Raw genomic sequence first — 14,468 nt, forward strand, 5'->3', positions numbered from 1 at the left:
TGGACTAAACCAGGTCTAAACCAGGTTCAAACCAGGTATAAATCTGGTATAAATCTGGTCTAAAACAGGTCTAAACCTGGTCTAAACAAGGTCTAAACCAGGTCTAAACCAGGACTAAACCAGGACTAAACCAGGTCTAAACCTGGACTAAACCAGGTCTAAACCAGGTTCAAACCAGGTATAAATCTGGTCTAAAACAGGTCTAAACCTGGTCTAAACCAGGACTAAACCAGGACTAAACCAGGTCTAAACCTGGACTAAACCAGGTCTAAACCTGGACTGAACCAGGTCTAAACCAGGACTAAACCAGGACTAAACCAGGTCTAAACCAGGACTAAACCAGGTCTAAACCAGGACTAAACCAGGTCTAAACCAGGTCTAAACCAGGTCTAAACCAGGTCTAAACAAGGTCTAAACAAGGTCTAAACCAGGTCTAAACCAGGTCTAAACCTGGTCTAAACCTGGACTAAACCAGGTCTAAACCTGGACTAAACCAGGACTAAACCTGTACTTAACCTGGACTAAACCAGGTCTAAACCTGGACTAAACCAGGACTAAACCAGGTCTAAACCTGGACTAAACAAGGTCTAAACAAGGTCTAAACCTGGACTAAACCAGGTCTAAACAAGGTCCAAACCAGGTCTAAACAAGGTCTAAACCAGGTCTAAACCTGGACTAAACCAGTTCTAAACCAGGCCTAAACCTGGACTAAACCAGGTCTAAACCAGGTCTAAACCTGGACTAAACCAGGTCTAAACCTGGACTAAACCAGGTCTAAACCTGGACTAAACCAGGACTAAACCTGTACTTAACCTGGGCTAAACCAGGTCTAAACCTGGACTAAACCAGGTCTAAACCTGGGCTAAACGTGGACTAAACCTGGACTGAACCTGGACTAAACCAGGTCTAAACCAGGTCTAAACCTGTACTAAACCAGGTCTAAACCAGGTCTAAACCTGGACTTAACCTGGACTAAACCAGGTCTAAACTTGGACTAAACCAGGTCTAAACTTGGACTAAACCAGGTCTAAACCTGGACTAAACCAGGACTAAACCAGGTCTAAACCTGGACTAAACCAGGTCCAAACAAGGTCTAAACCAGGTCTAAACCTGGACTAAACCAGGTCTAAACCAGGTCTAAACCAGGTCTAAACAAGGTCTAAACCAGGTCTAAACCTGGACTTAACCAGGTCTAAACCAGATCTAAACCTGGACTAAACCAGGTTTAAACCTGGACTAAACCAGGTCTAAACCTGGACTAAACCAGGTCTAAACCAGGTCTAAACCTGGACTAAACCAGGTCTAAACCAGGTCTAAACCTGGACTAAACCAGGTCTAAACCAGGACTAAACCAGGTCTAAACCAGGTCTAAACCAGGACTAAACCAGGTCTAAACCAGGTCTAAACCAGGTCTAAACCTGGACTTAACCAGGACTAAACCAGGTCTAAACCTGGACTAAACCAGGTCTAAACCAGGACTAAACCAGGACTGAACCAGGACTAAACCTGGTCTAAACCAGGTCTAAACCAGGACTAAACCAGGACTAAACCAGGTCTAAACCAGGACTAAACCAGGACTAAACCAGGACTAAACCAGGTCTAAACCAGGTCTAAACCAGGTCTAAACCTGGACTAAACCAGGTCTAAACTTGGACTAAACCAGGACTAAACCAGGTCTAAACCTGGAGTAAACCAGGTCTAAACCTGGACTAAACCAGGTCTAAACCTGGACTAAACGTAGACTAAACGTGGACTAAACCTGGACTAAACCAGGTCTAAACCAGGTTCAAACCAGGTCTAAATCTGGTCTAAACCAGGTCTAAACCTGGTCTAAACCAGGACTAAACCAGGTCTAAACCTGGACTAACCCAGGCCCAAACCAGGTCTAAACCTGGACTAAACCAGGACTGAACCAGGACTAAACCTGGTCTGAACCAGGTCTAAACCAGGACTAAACCAGGACTAAACCAGGTCTAAACCAGGACTAAACCAGGTCTAAACCAGGACTAAACCAGGTTTAAACCAGGTCTAAACCAGGTCTAAACCAGGTCTAAACCAGGACTAAACCAGGACTAAACCTGGACTAAACCAGGATTAAACCTGTACTTAACGTGGACTAAACCAGGTCTAAACCAGGACTAAACCAGGTCTAAACCAGGACTAAACCAGGACTAAACCAGGACTAAACCAGGTCCAAACCAGGACTAAACCAGGTCCAAACCAGGACTAAAACAGGTCTAAACCAGGACTAAACCAGGACTAAACCAGGTCTAAACCAGGTCTAAACCAGGTCTAAACAAGGTCTAAACCAGGTCTAAACCTGGACTAAACCAGGTCTAAACCAGGTCTAAACCTGGTCTAAACCAGGTCTAAACCTGGACTAAACCAGGTCTAAACCTGGACTAAACCAGGACTAAACCTGTACTTAACCTGGACTAAACCAGGTCTAAACCTGGACTAAACCAGGACTAAACCAGGTCTAAACCTGGACTAAACCAGGTCTAAACAAGGTCTAAACCTGGACTAAACCAGGTCTAAACCAGGTCCAAGCCAGGTCTAAACAAAGGTCTAAACCAGGTCTAAACCTGGACTAAACCAGGTCTAAACCAGGTCTAAACCTGGACTAAACCAGGACTAAACCTGTACTTAACCTGGACTAAACCAGGTCTAAACCTGGACTAAACCAGGACTAAACCAGGTCTAAACCTGGACTAAACCAGGTCTAAACCTGGGCTAAACGTGGACTAAACCTGGACTAAACCAGGTCTAAACCAGGTGTAAACCTGGACTGAACCAGGACTAAACCAGGTCTAAACCAAGTCTAAACCTGGACTTAACCTGGACTAAACAAGGTATAAACTTGGACTAAACCAGGTCTAAACCTGGACTAAACCAGGACTAAACCAGGTCTAAACCTGGACTAAACCAGGTCCAAACAAGGTCTAAACCAGGTCTAAACCTGGACTAAACCAGGTCTAAACCAGGTCTAAACCAGGTCTAAACAAGGTCTAAACCAGGTCTAAACCAGGACTAAACCAGGTCTAAACCAGGTCTAAACCAGGACTAAACAAGGACTAAACCAGGACTAAACCAGGACTAAACCTGTACTTAACCTGGACTAAACCAGGTCTAAACCTGGACTAAACCAGGTCTAAACCTGGGCTAAACGTGGACTAAACCTGGACTAAACCTTGACTAAACCAGGTCTAAACCATGTCTAAACCTGTACTAAACCAGGTCTAAACCAAGTCTAAACCTGGACTTAACCTGGACTAAACCAGGTCTAAACTTGGACTAAACCAGGTCTAAACCTGGACTAAACCAGGTCTAAACCTGGACTAAACCAGGACTAAACCAGGTCTAAACCTGGACTAAACCAGGTCCAAACAAGGTCTAAACCAGGTCTAAACCTGGACTAAACCAGGTCTAAACCAGGTCTAAACCAGGTCTAAACAAGGTCTAAACCAGGTCTAAACAAGGTCTAAACCAGGTCTAAACAAGGTCTAAACCAGGTCTAAACCTGGACTAAACCAGGTCTAAACCAGATCTAAACCTGGACTAAACCAGGTTTAAACCTGGACTAAACCAGGTCTAAACCTGGACTAAACAAGGTCCAAACCAGGTCTAAACCTGGACTTAACCAGGACTAAACCAGGTCTAAACCTGGACTAAACCAGGTCTAAACCAGGACTAAACCAGGACTGAACCAGGACTAAACCAGGTCTAAACCAGGACTAAACCAGGTCTAAACCAGGACTAAACCAGGTCTAAACCAGGACTAAACCAGGTCTAAACCAGGACTAAACCAGGTCTAAACCAGGACTAAACCAGGTCTAAACCTGGACTAAACCAGGTCCAAACCAGGTCTAAACCTGGACTTAACCAGGACTAAACCAGGTCTAAACCTGGACTAAACCAGGTCTAAACCAGGACTAAACCAGGACTGAACCAGGACTAAACCTGGTCTAAACCAGGTCTAAACCAGGACTAAACCAGGACTAAACCAGGTCTAAACCAGGTCTAAACCAGGACTAAACCAGGTCTAAACCAGGACTAAACCAGGACTAAACCAGGTCTAAACCTGGACTAAACCAGGTCTAAACCTGGACTAAACGTAGACTAAACCTGGACTAAACGTGGACTAAACCTGGACTAAACCAGGTCTAAACCAGGTTCAAACCAGGTCTAAATCTGGTCTAAAACAGGTCTAAACCTGGTCTAAACCAGGACTAAACCAGGTCTAAACCTGGACTAAACCAGGACTGAACCAGGACTAAACCTGGTCTAAACCAGGTCTAAACCAGGACTAAACCAGGACTAAACCAGGTCTAAACCAGGACTAAACCAGGTTTAAACCAGGTCCAAACCAGGTCTAAACCAGGTCTAAACCAGGTCTAAACCAGGACTAAACCAGGACTAAACCAGGTCTAAACCTGGACTACACCAGGTCTAAACCTGGACTAAACCAGGTCTAAACCTGGACTAAACCTGGACTAAACCAGGTCTAAACCTGGACTAAACCTGGACTAAACCAGGTCTAAACCAGGACTAAACCAGGTCTAAAACAGGACTAAACCAGGTCTAAAACAGGACTAAACCAGGTCTAAAACAGGACTAAACCTGGTCTGAACCAGGTCTAAACCAGGACTAAACCAGGACTAAACCAGGTCTAAACCAGGTCTAAACCAGGACTAAACCAGGTCTAAACCAGTACTAAACCAGGTCTAAACCAGGTCTAAACCAGGTCTAAACCAGGTCTAAACCAGGTCTAAACCAGGACTAAACCAGGTCTAAACCTGGACTACACCAGGTCCAAACCAGGTCTAAACCTGGACTAAACCAGGTCTAAACCAGGACTAAACCAGGTCTAAACCTGGACTAAACCAGGATTAAACCAGGACTAAACCTGGACTAAACCAGGTCTAAACCAGGTCTAAACCTGGACTAAACCAGGTCTAAACCAGGACTAAACCAGGTCTAAACCTGGACTAAACCAGGTCTAAACCAGGACTAAACCTGGACTAAACCAGGTCTAAACCTGGACTAAACCAGGTCTAAACAAGGTCTAAACCTGGACTAAACCAGGTCTAAACCAGGTCCAAGCCAGGTCTAAACAAGGTCTAAACTAGGTCTAAACCTGGACTAAACCAGGTCTAAACCTGGACTAAACCAGGTCTAAACCAGGTCTAAACCTGGACTAAACCAGGTCTAAACCAGGTCTAAACCTGGACTAAACCAGGTCTAAACCTGGACTAAACCAGGTCTAAACCTGGACTAAACCAGGACTAAACCTGTACTTAACCTGGACTAAACCAGGTCTAAACCTGGACTAAACCAGGACTAAACCAGGTCTAAACCTGGACTAAACCAGGTCTAAACCTGGGCTAAACGTGGACTAAACCTGGACTAAACCTGGACTAAACCAGGTCTAAACCTGTACTAAACCAGGTCTAAACCAAGTCTAAACCTGGACTTAACCTGGACTAAACCAGGTCTAAACTTGGACTAAACCAGGTCTAAACCTGGACTAAACCAGGTCCAAACCTGGACTAAACCAGGTCTAAACCTGGACTAAACCAGGACTAAACCAGGTCTAAACCTGGACTAAACCAGGTCTAAACCTGGACTAAACCAGGTCTAAACCAGGTCTAAACCTGGACTAAACCAGGTCTAAACCAGGTCTAAACCAGGTCTAAACAAGGTCTAAACAAGGTCTAAACCAGGTCTAAACAAGCTCTAAACCAGGTCTAAACCTGGACTAAACCAGGTCTAAACCTGGACTAAACCAGGTCCAAACCAGGTCTAAACCTGGACTTAACCTGGACTAAAATAGGTCTAAACCTGGACTAAACCAGGTCTAAACCAGGACTAAACCAGGACTGAACCAGGACTGAACCAGGACTAAACCTGGTCTAAACCAGGTCTAAACCAGGACTAAACCAGGACTAAACCAGGACTAAACCAGGTCTAAACCAGGACTAAACCAGGTCTAAACCAGGACTAAACCAGGTCTAAACCAGGTCTAAACCTGGACTAAACCAGGTCTAAACCAGGACTAAACCAGGTCTAAACCAGGACTAAACCAGGTCTAAACCTGGACTAAACCAGGTCCAAACCAGGTCTAAACCTGGACTTAACCAGGACTAAACCAGGTCTAAACCTGGACTAAACCAGGTCTAAACCAGGACTAAACCAGGACTGAACCAGGACTAAACCTGGTCTAAACCAGGTCTAAACCAGGACTAAACCAGGACTAAACCAGGACTAAACCAGGTCTAAACCAGGACTAAACCAGGTCTAAACCAGGACTAAACCAGGTCTAAACCAGGTCTAAACCTGGACTAAACCAGGTCTAAACCTGGACTAAACCAGGACTAAACCAGGTCTAAACCAGGTCTAAACCTGGACTAAACGTAGACTAAACCTGGACTAAACGTGGACTAAACCTGGACTAAACCAGGTCTAAACCAGGTTCAGACCAGGTCTAAATCTGGTCTAAAACAGGTCTAAACCAGGACTAAACCAGGACTAAACCAGGTACTAAACCAGGTCTAAACCAGGACTAAACCAGGTTTAAACCAGGTCCAAACCAGGTCTAAACCAGGTCTAAACCAGGTCTAAACCAGGACTAAACCAGGACTAAACCAGGTCTAAACCTGGACTACACCAGGTCCAAACCAGGTCTAAACCTGGACTAAACCAGGTCTAAACCTGGACTAAACCTGGACTAAACCAGGTCTAAAACAGGACTAAACCAGGTCTAAAACAGGACTAAACCAGGTCTAAAACAGGACTAAACCAGGTCTAAAACAGGACTCACTCTTGCAGGGCCGACTCCCACAAACATCTCCAGAAACTCTGATCCGTTCACGGTGATGAAGGGGACGTTGGCTTCTCCTGCTGTGGCTTTGGCCAGAAGAGTTTTCCCTGTTCCAGGAGGTCCAGTGAGGATGGCCCCCTGTGGAGAGAGCACAGTCATCCTCTGCACCCTCTGCTTCATCTGCACCCTCTGCTTCATCTACTTCTTCTGCAAGAAGGTCCCAAGAGTCTCTAAAAGCACAGTAGGAGGTAGAGTTCTGTCCATGTTAAAGAGGCGACACAGTCTCTTCATTTAAGACCAGGATTAAAACGTTCCTCTTTAAATGAATTATGGTCAGACCAGTTAGGAACAGAAATATGATGCTACAGCTTCAGCTCCGCTGCCCGAGCAGCGACTCTGCTGGTTCTGGCTCCAGAGTGTATCTGTAGATTGAAGCCTCTCCGTCTGTGGAGTAGGATCTTCACTTGGTCTGAGAACAAAGCTATTTATCCTAATTTCTTGACTCGGGTCTTGACTCGGGTCTTGACTCGGGTCTTTGTACCTTGGGGATCTTGGCTCCCAGGTCTTGGTACTGCTTCGGGTTCTTGAGGAAGTTGACAAACTCCATGATCTCGAGCTTGGCTTCTTCGCAGCCGGCCACGTCCTTGAACTTGACGTCGATTTGCTCCTTTAGGACTTTGGCCGTCGTCTCGCTGACGCTGAAAAGGCCCCCAACACCACGGCCCGGACGCCCCCCTGCAGGGCCCCGCCGCAACATGAACAGCAGGAAGCCAATGATGAGCACCGTGGGGAGCATGCTCAGAAGGAACGTCCTGCAGGAGACAGAGACACCAGGAGAAATGAAACATGTGACGAAAGGCTTTTTTCTGCTTTTTCACTTGGATTAATTGTGTGGCCAAAGAAGCACAAACTGGTTATTCTACATGAATAATAATAATACTAAATATATCCGCAAGCGGCGATGATCGGCCTTCGCCACGCCGCCGCAACAAGAGGAAGGGGCGCTACGCCGTAACAAATATGACAAGGATCTCATTGACTTTTTTGATCGGGATGGCAAAATGGAACTTTGTGCCAAATTTCATAACATTTCGAAAAACAAAATATTTTACCCTCCATTTAATATTTATTTTCATCCTGTAGGGGGCGCTATTGCGCCAAATTAATATTTGTTTCACTTAAAGTAGGTTTAGGGCAAAGAGTTTAACAAGTGATTCTAATTTGACGCAATTCGGACTTTATCTGCGCAAACGGCAGAAATGTTAAATTTGGGAGATTTCTGAAATTCTTGCTACAGTTTGCGGCTTCGCCGCTCAGAGACCGTGACAGGGTCAATGTCATTTGAATAACTTTTGATGTCCCACTCCTCAGTAGCATTTTCACCAAATTTCAGCTTTTTAGAGCCAACGCCCTGGGAGGAGTTCGTAAAAGTACAACGTTTGGAAAAACTCCAGAGTCATGCTTAGCCATTTTTGAAGCAATATTGGTATATTTGGTTGGGCGAACGGCGTTGCCGTGAAAATATTTTTTACTTCTCTTGTCACAATCTACCTCTGCGCCAAATTTCATGATTCTACGATCAGATTTCTTTGGGCAATTTCCCATCTCTCAATGCATTTTTGGTACATTTGGGGCTGACGCGCACATTATTTTATTTTAGAAAAGGGAAATAGCCAGAATGTAGAGGCACGATTTTAGAGGTGTGAACATTTTTGTGACTTTTCGTCAATGTCACTGGGTGAAAAATAGGGGGGTTGGTCCCGAGAAGAAAGAAAGAAAGAAAGAAAGAAGAATATTCCGATGCGAAAACAATGTTTCCCATTTTTCAAATATCATAAACTATACATTTTCGGAAAGCGCTCGCGCTTTCCTACCTCATGGTGTGGGTCCCTGGTCACTGACGGGTACTTTCCTTAATTTTGAGTGGGCTCCGCCCACTTTGTGTTTTTGGCCCTCTAAACAGTAATAATGTTACATTTTGGCATCACATGTTTATATGAACGGAACATGCAAGAGATGGAACGTATTCGTGAGCTACTTAGAGCAAATGAGTGCTTTAGTCATCCCAATGTAAAGTGCTCGTTTAGTGCGCACTTTTGCACGGGCTTCGCCCGTTTACAACGGTAATGTTCCATTTTCCTACTACTAATTAGTATTAGTGAGTGAAGGAGTGCGTTAGTGAGTGTTTGGAAGTGGGCGAGCGCTTCGCGCTCGATTTCGTGCGAACTACGTGCGCACTTTCGCAGCCGTGCTTTGCACGGCCTTACGGGACTAATAGGCCTCTCGCAGCTTGTGGCGCTCGGGCCTAATAATAACACTAAAACTAATAATAATAATCCTAATAGAAGCAGAGGAGGATTCGGGGCTCAAACTGTACACACAGATCTATGTGTTACACAAATAGAATCACAACAGAAATCAGAGTGACATTTGATGCAGGTTAAATCAGAACGCTCCCGTCACTCAGCCGTCGCTCCTGTCGCTCCTGTCACTCCTGTCACTCACCCATCACTCCTGTCACTCACCCGTCGCTCTCGGTGGAGTAGACCACTGGGACTCTGTTCTCAGCCTCAATCCCGAGCTCGTTCTGAGACGCCTCCAGGTTTCTCTCGAACGTGTCAACGCTCCCGATGTTAAACCAGACGTACTGCTGCAGCAGAACCAGAACCAGAACCAGAACCAGATTAGAAGCAGGTCAGAACTGTGTCAGAACCAGATTAGAACCAGGACCAGGACTCACCCCGTCCACAGGAGTCTTCCCGGGGCTGAAGACCACTTTGACGTAGCGTTTGTTCACCACCTCCAGCCGCTCCACCTGAACCACACAAAGACCAGGTGACCATGTGTACAAACAGGACTTCAGACTTCTGTCACACTCACGGCGCCTTTTAACAGGAAGCTGTGCACAAAGTCCTTCCACGTGACCTCACGACCTCCGTCCCTCCACAGGAAGTAGTATCCCACAGTGAACCAGAAGGCGGCACCACTGAGCAGATACATGCGGAACTCTCGGTCGTCCCACGGGATCTCGCCCTGTGCACAAACACACCCCCTGCAGGCTGAAGCATGTCACTACAGCACAAAGAGGCGTGGTTTGGAGGCGGAGCCATGTGTACACTCACCTTTTGCAGCCGATTCGACCAATGAGAGTCCTCCTTTCTCCCACCGCGTTTCCCGCCTCCTCCACTTCCTGTCCCGCCTCCTCCACTTCCTGTCCCGCCTCCTCCACTTCCTGTCCCGCCTCCTCCACTTCCTGTCCCGCCTCCTCCACTTCCTGTCTCGCCTCCTCCAGATTCTCCACCACTCAAATTTTCCTCACCTTTGGATTCTGCATAAACAAAAGAACAGAGTCTAAACCGGGTCTAAACCGGGTCTAAACCGGGACTAAACCGGGACTAAACCGGGTCTAAACCGGGTCTAAACCGGGACTAAACCGGGACTAAACCGGGTCTAAACCGGGTCTAAACCGGGACTAAACCGGGTCTAAAGCAGGACTAAACCGGGTCTAAAGCAGGACTAAACCGGGTCCAAAGCAGGACTAAACCGGGTCTAAAGCAGGACTAAACCGGGTCCAAAGCAGGACTAAACCGGGTCCAAAGCAGGACTAAACCGGGTCTAAAGCAGGACTAAACCGGGTCCAAAGCAGGACTAAACCGGGTCCAAAGCAGGACTAAACCGGGTCTAAAGCAGGACTAAACCGGGTCCAAAGCAGGACTAAACCGGGTCCAAAGCAGGACTAAACCGGGTCTAAAGCAGGACTAAACCGGGTCTAAAGCAGGACTAAACCGGGTCTAAAGCAGGACTAAACCGGGTCTAAAGCAGGACTAAACCGGGTCTAAAGCAGGACTAAACCGGGTCCAAAGCAGGACTAAACCGGGTCTAAAGCAGGACTAAACCGGGTCTAAAGCAGGACTAAACCGGGTCTAAAGCAGGACTAAACCGGGTCTAAAGCAGGACTAAACCGGGTCTAAAGCAGGACTAAAGCAGGACTAAACCGGGTCTAAAGCAGGACTAAACCGGGTCTAAAGCAGGACTAAACCGGGTCTAAAGCAGGACTAAACCGGGTCTAAAGCAGGACTAAACCGGGTCTAAAGCAGGACTAAACCGGGTCTAAAGCACACCTTTCTTGGAGTGGGTCTTTGGTGTTTTCTGGCTGTCGGGGAAGTATTTCTCAAAGCCTGTAACAGAAACAGAAGGACCAGAGTCAGGGACACAAAGCTGCATTTAACTTCTTCACTAGAAAGTCAGAGCTCAAAAGAGGCTTTAATCCAATATTTCAGTTCAACCAATAATAATTACATTTGTATTATTATTATATTTTTTATTTTAAATTTTTCAAGAAGACAAAACTCAGAATACAGAACATGACCAAGGAGCGAAAACCAAAACAGAAGAACACAAGTAGAACTAAACACCAAAATAAACAAAGTCATGATACATTTAAATGAAAATAGTAATAAGTGGGACTTCTAGTCATGTGACACACTGAGGGGACACACCTCACCTGCTGCTGACACTGAGGGGACACACCTCACCTGCTGCTGACACTGAGGGGACACACCTCACCTGCTGCTGACACTGAGGGGACACACCTCACCTGCTGCTGACACTGAGGGGACACACCTCACCTGCTGCTGACACTGAGGGGACACACCTCACCTGCTGCTGACACTGAGGGGACACACCTCACCTGCTGCTGACACTGAGGGGACACACCTCACCTGCTGCTGACACTGAGGGGACACACCTCACCTGCTGCTGCAAAACCTCCTTTTAAAATCACCGTTTGACCCGCGGATCCCAAAGAACGAGGACGACACAAGTCCGGTAACGCCACGGGACCAAAACAAACAAAGCTGATGGCCCCAGTGGAAAATAGCCCACAGCACACGCTAGCGAGGCTAACGACGCTAACACGGCTAATAAACATGAGAGCCACGCCCCCTCAGCACAGGAGACGTCCTGCCGGTCCGGATGGAGACTCTAGTGACTTCTTTGCGTCGGAAGAGAGCGAGAATGTAATTTGTCATTGGCTGTGTCTCAAGATGTCCAAAGTGAGTCCAAATGAGGAGCTTTTCCCATTGGAACAACACGGTCACCTGTGGGCGGAGCTATACTGCCAAATAACATTGTTTCACTTCAAGTAGGTTTAGGGCCAAAGGGCAAACCAACACAACTCACAATGAAGGTTGTGGCTCCGCCCCACATAACATTTATACCCAAACATGTGATTTTAATGCCCCACCCCTAAAGACAATCACCAGATGTAAAGTTGGTCGAGCTGACGCCCAAAGAGAGTTTGTAAAAGTAAAAAGTCTAAAAATGTGCCAATTTATACGTTTTAGCTGTTTCTCACAGCAGGAGTAAGTTTGTCTTACGACATGGACTCCGATAAACGTCTCTGATAAACGTCTCATATAAACGTCTCCGATAAACGACGTCTCCGATAAACGTCTCCGATAAACGCCTCCGATAAACGCCTCCGATAAACGCCTCCGATAAACGCCTCCGATAAACGCCTCCGATAAACGCCTCCGATAAACGCCTCCGATAAACGTCTACGATAAACGCCTACGATAAACGTCTCCGATAAACGCCTCCGATAAACGTCTACGATAAACGTCTACGATAAACGTCTACGATACACGTCTCCGATAAACGTCTCCGATAAACGTCTCCGATAAACGTCTCCGATAAACGTCTCCGATAAACGCCTCCGATAAACGCCTCCGATAAACGTCTCCGATAAACGTCTACGATAAACGCCTCCGATAAACGTCTCCGATAAACGTCTCCGATAAACGCCTCCGATAAACGCCTCCGATAAACGTCTACGATAAACGTCTCCGATAAACGTCTCCGATAAACGTCTCCGATAAACGCCTCCGATAAACGCCTCCGATAAACGTCTCCGATAAACGCCTCCGATAAACGTCTACGATAAACGTCTACGATAAACGTCTACGATAAACGTCTACGATAAACGTCTACGATAAACGTCTACGATAAACGTCTACGATAAACGTCTCCGATAAACGTCTCCGATAAACGCCTCCGATAAACGTCTACGATAAACGTCTACGATAAACGTATACGATACACGTCTCCGATAAACGTCTCCGATAAACGTCTCCGATAAACGTCTCCGATAAACGCCTCCGATAAACGCCTCCGATAAACGTCTCCGATAAACGTCTACGATAAACGCCTCCGATAAACGCCTCCGATAAACGTCTCCGATAAACGTCTCCGATAAACGCCTCCGATAAACGCCTCCGATAAACGTCTCCGATAAACGCCTCCGATAAACGTCTACGATAAACGTCTACGATAAACGTCTACGATAAACGTCTACGATAAACGTCTACGATAAACGTCTACGATAAACGTCTACGATAAACGTCTACGATAAACGTCTCGGATAAAGGAGTATGAGAGATCTGACCTTTAGGAGGACGAGAGCTCATGTGTCTCTGCAGGTCGCGCCACAAACTCTGGCTCCAGTCCCTGTCAGTCTGTGCACCTGCCGCCTGTGCACCTGCCGCCTTCATCAGGATCTGCAACAAAAAAAAAATCAAGAAATAAAAACCCTGACTCAGGACCCAGACCAGCTTTCAGGCTGAGGAACAGATTTTCAATTTCAGGGGCCCCCAAGCAATTTCAGGGGCCCACAAGCAATTTCAGGGGCCCACAAGCAATTTCAGGGGCCCACAAGCGCACGCGGCATCGCGGCGTCATAAGAACAAGATAAATGTGTTTTAAACCTGGTTATTAGCATGTAAAACAATGTACAATATATACATTATATACATCATATACATATACATCATATACATCATATACATATACATCATATACATCATATACATCATATACATATATACACATATACATCATATACATCATATACACATATACATCATATACATCATATACATATACATCATATACATCATATACATCATATACATCATATACATCATATACATTATATACATGTATACATTATATACATATAGTAGAAAAAGCTTCAGTTGTTTCATCTGGACTCAGTTTAAAAAATAGACGTTTCGACTCTCATCCAAGAGTCATTGTCAATAACAGAATTTAGATCGAGAACTCCGATATTAATACTGTTCTGTGTCGAAACGTCTATTTTTTCAAACTGAGTCCAGATGAAACAACTGAAGCTTTTTCTACTATGGAACACGCCTGGACCAATGAGGGATTACACCGACATTATATACATATATACATTATATACATATATACATATATATATATACATATACATACATATATATATATATATACATACATATATATATATATATACACATATACATATATACATATATATATACATATATATATATATATATATACATACATATATATATATACATACATATATATATATATATATATATATATATATATACACATACATATATATATATACATACACATATATATATATATATATATATACATATATATATATATATATATATACACATACATACATACATACATACATACATACATACATACATACATACATACATACATACATACATATATATATACATTATATACATATATACATTATATATATTGCCCCGAAAATTAGACCGGGCATTTCCGA

At 45.0% G+C, this 14,468-nt stretch overlaps 1 protein-coding gene across 6 annotated transcripts in view; it reads right to left on the bottom strand.

Moving 5' to 3' along the window:
• afg3l2 (AFG3-like AAA ATPase 2) overlaps window positions 1-14,468 on the bottom strand; it is a 511,786-nt gene that overhangs the window by 494,138 nt on the left and 3,180 nt on the right. For 5 of the 6 annotated variants that reach the window (XM_072462199.1, XM_072462201.1, XM_072462200.1 and 2 more), the window contains exons 2-9: window positions 13,266-13,377; window positions 10,942-10,998; window positions 9,943-10,148; window positions 9,701-9,853; window positions 9,561-9,635; window positions 9,346-9,470; window positions 7,362-7,632; window positions 6,821-6,958 (exon numbers count right to left, since the gene is read on the bottom strand). In XM_072462199.1, the coding sequence (XP_072318300.1) occupies window positions 6,821-6,958; window positions 7,362-7,632; window positions 9,346-9,470; window positions 9,561-9,635; window positions 9,701-9,853; window positions 9,943-10,148; window positions 10,942-10,998; window positions 13,266-13,377 (1,137 nt within the window). The remainder of the gene's footprint in view (window positions 1-6,820; window positions 6,959-7,361; window positions 7,633-9,345; window positions 9,471-9,560; window positions 9,636-9,700; window positions 9,854-9,942; window positions 10,149-10,941; window positions 10,999-13,265; window positions 13,378-14,468) is intronic. The other variant, XM_072462202.1, reaches the window with a different exon arrangement.

Source organism: Eucyclogobius newberryi, unplaced genomic scaffold (assembly GCF_026437365.1).
Source record: "Eucyclogobius newberryi isolate DKJ021-1_F unplaced genomic scaffold, fEucNew1.0.hap1 SCAF_39, whole genome shotgun sequence".
NCBI lineage: Eukaryota > Metazoa > Chordata > Actinopteri > Gobiiformes > Gobiidae > Eucyclogobius > Eucyclogobius newberryi.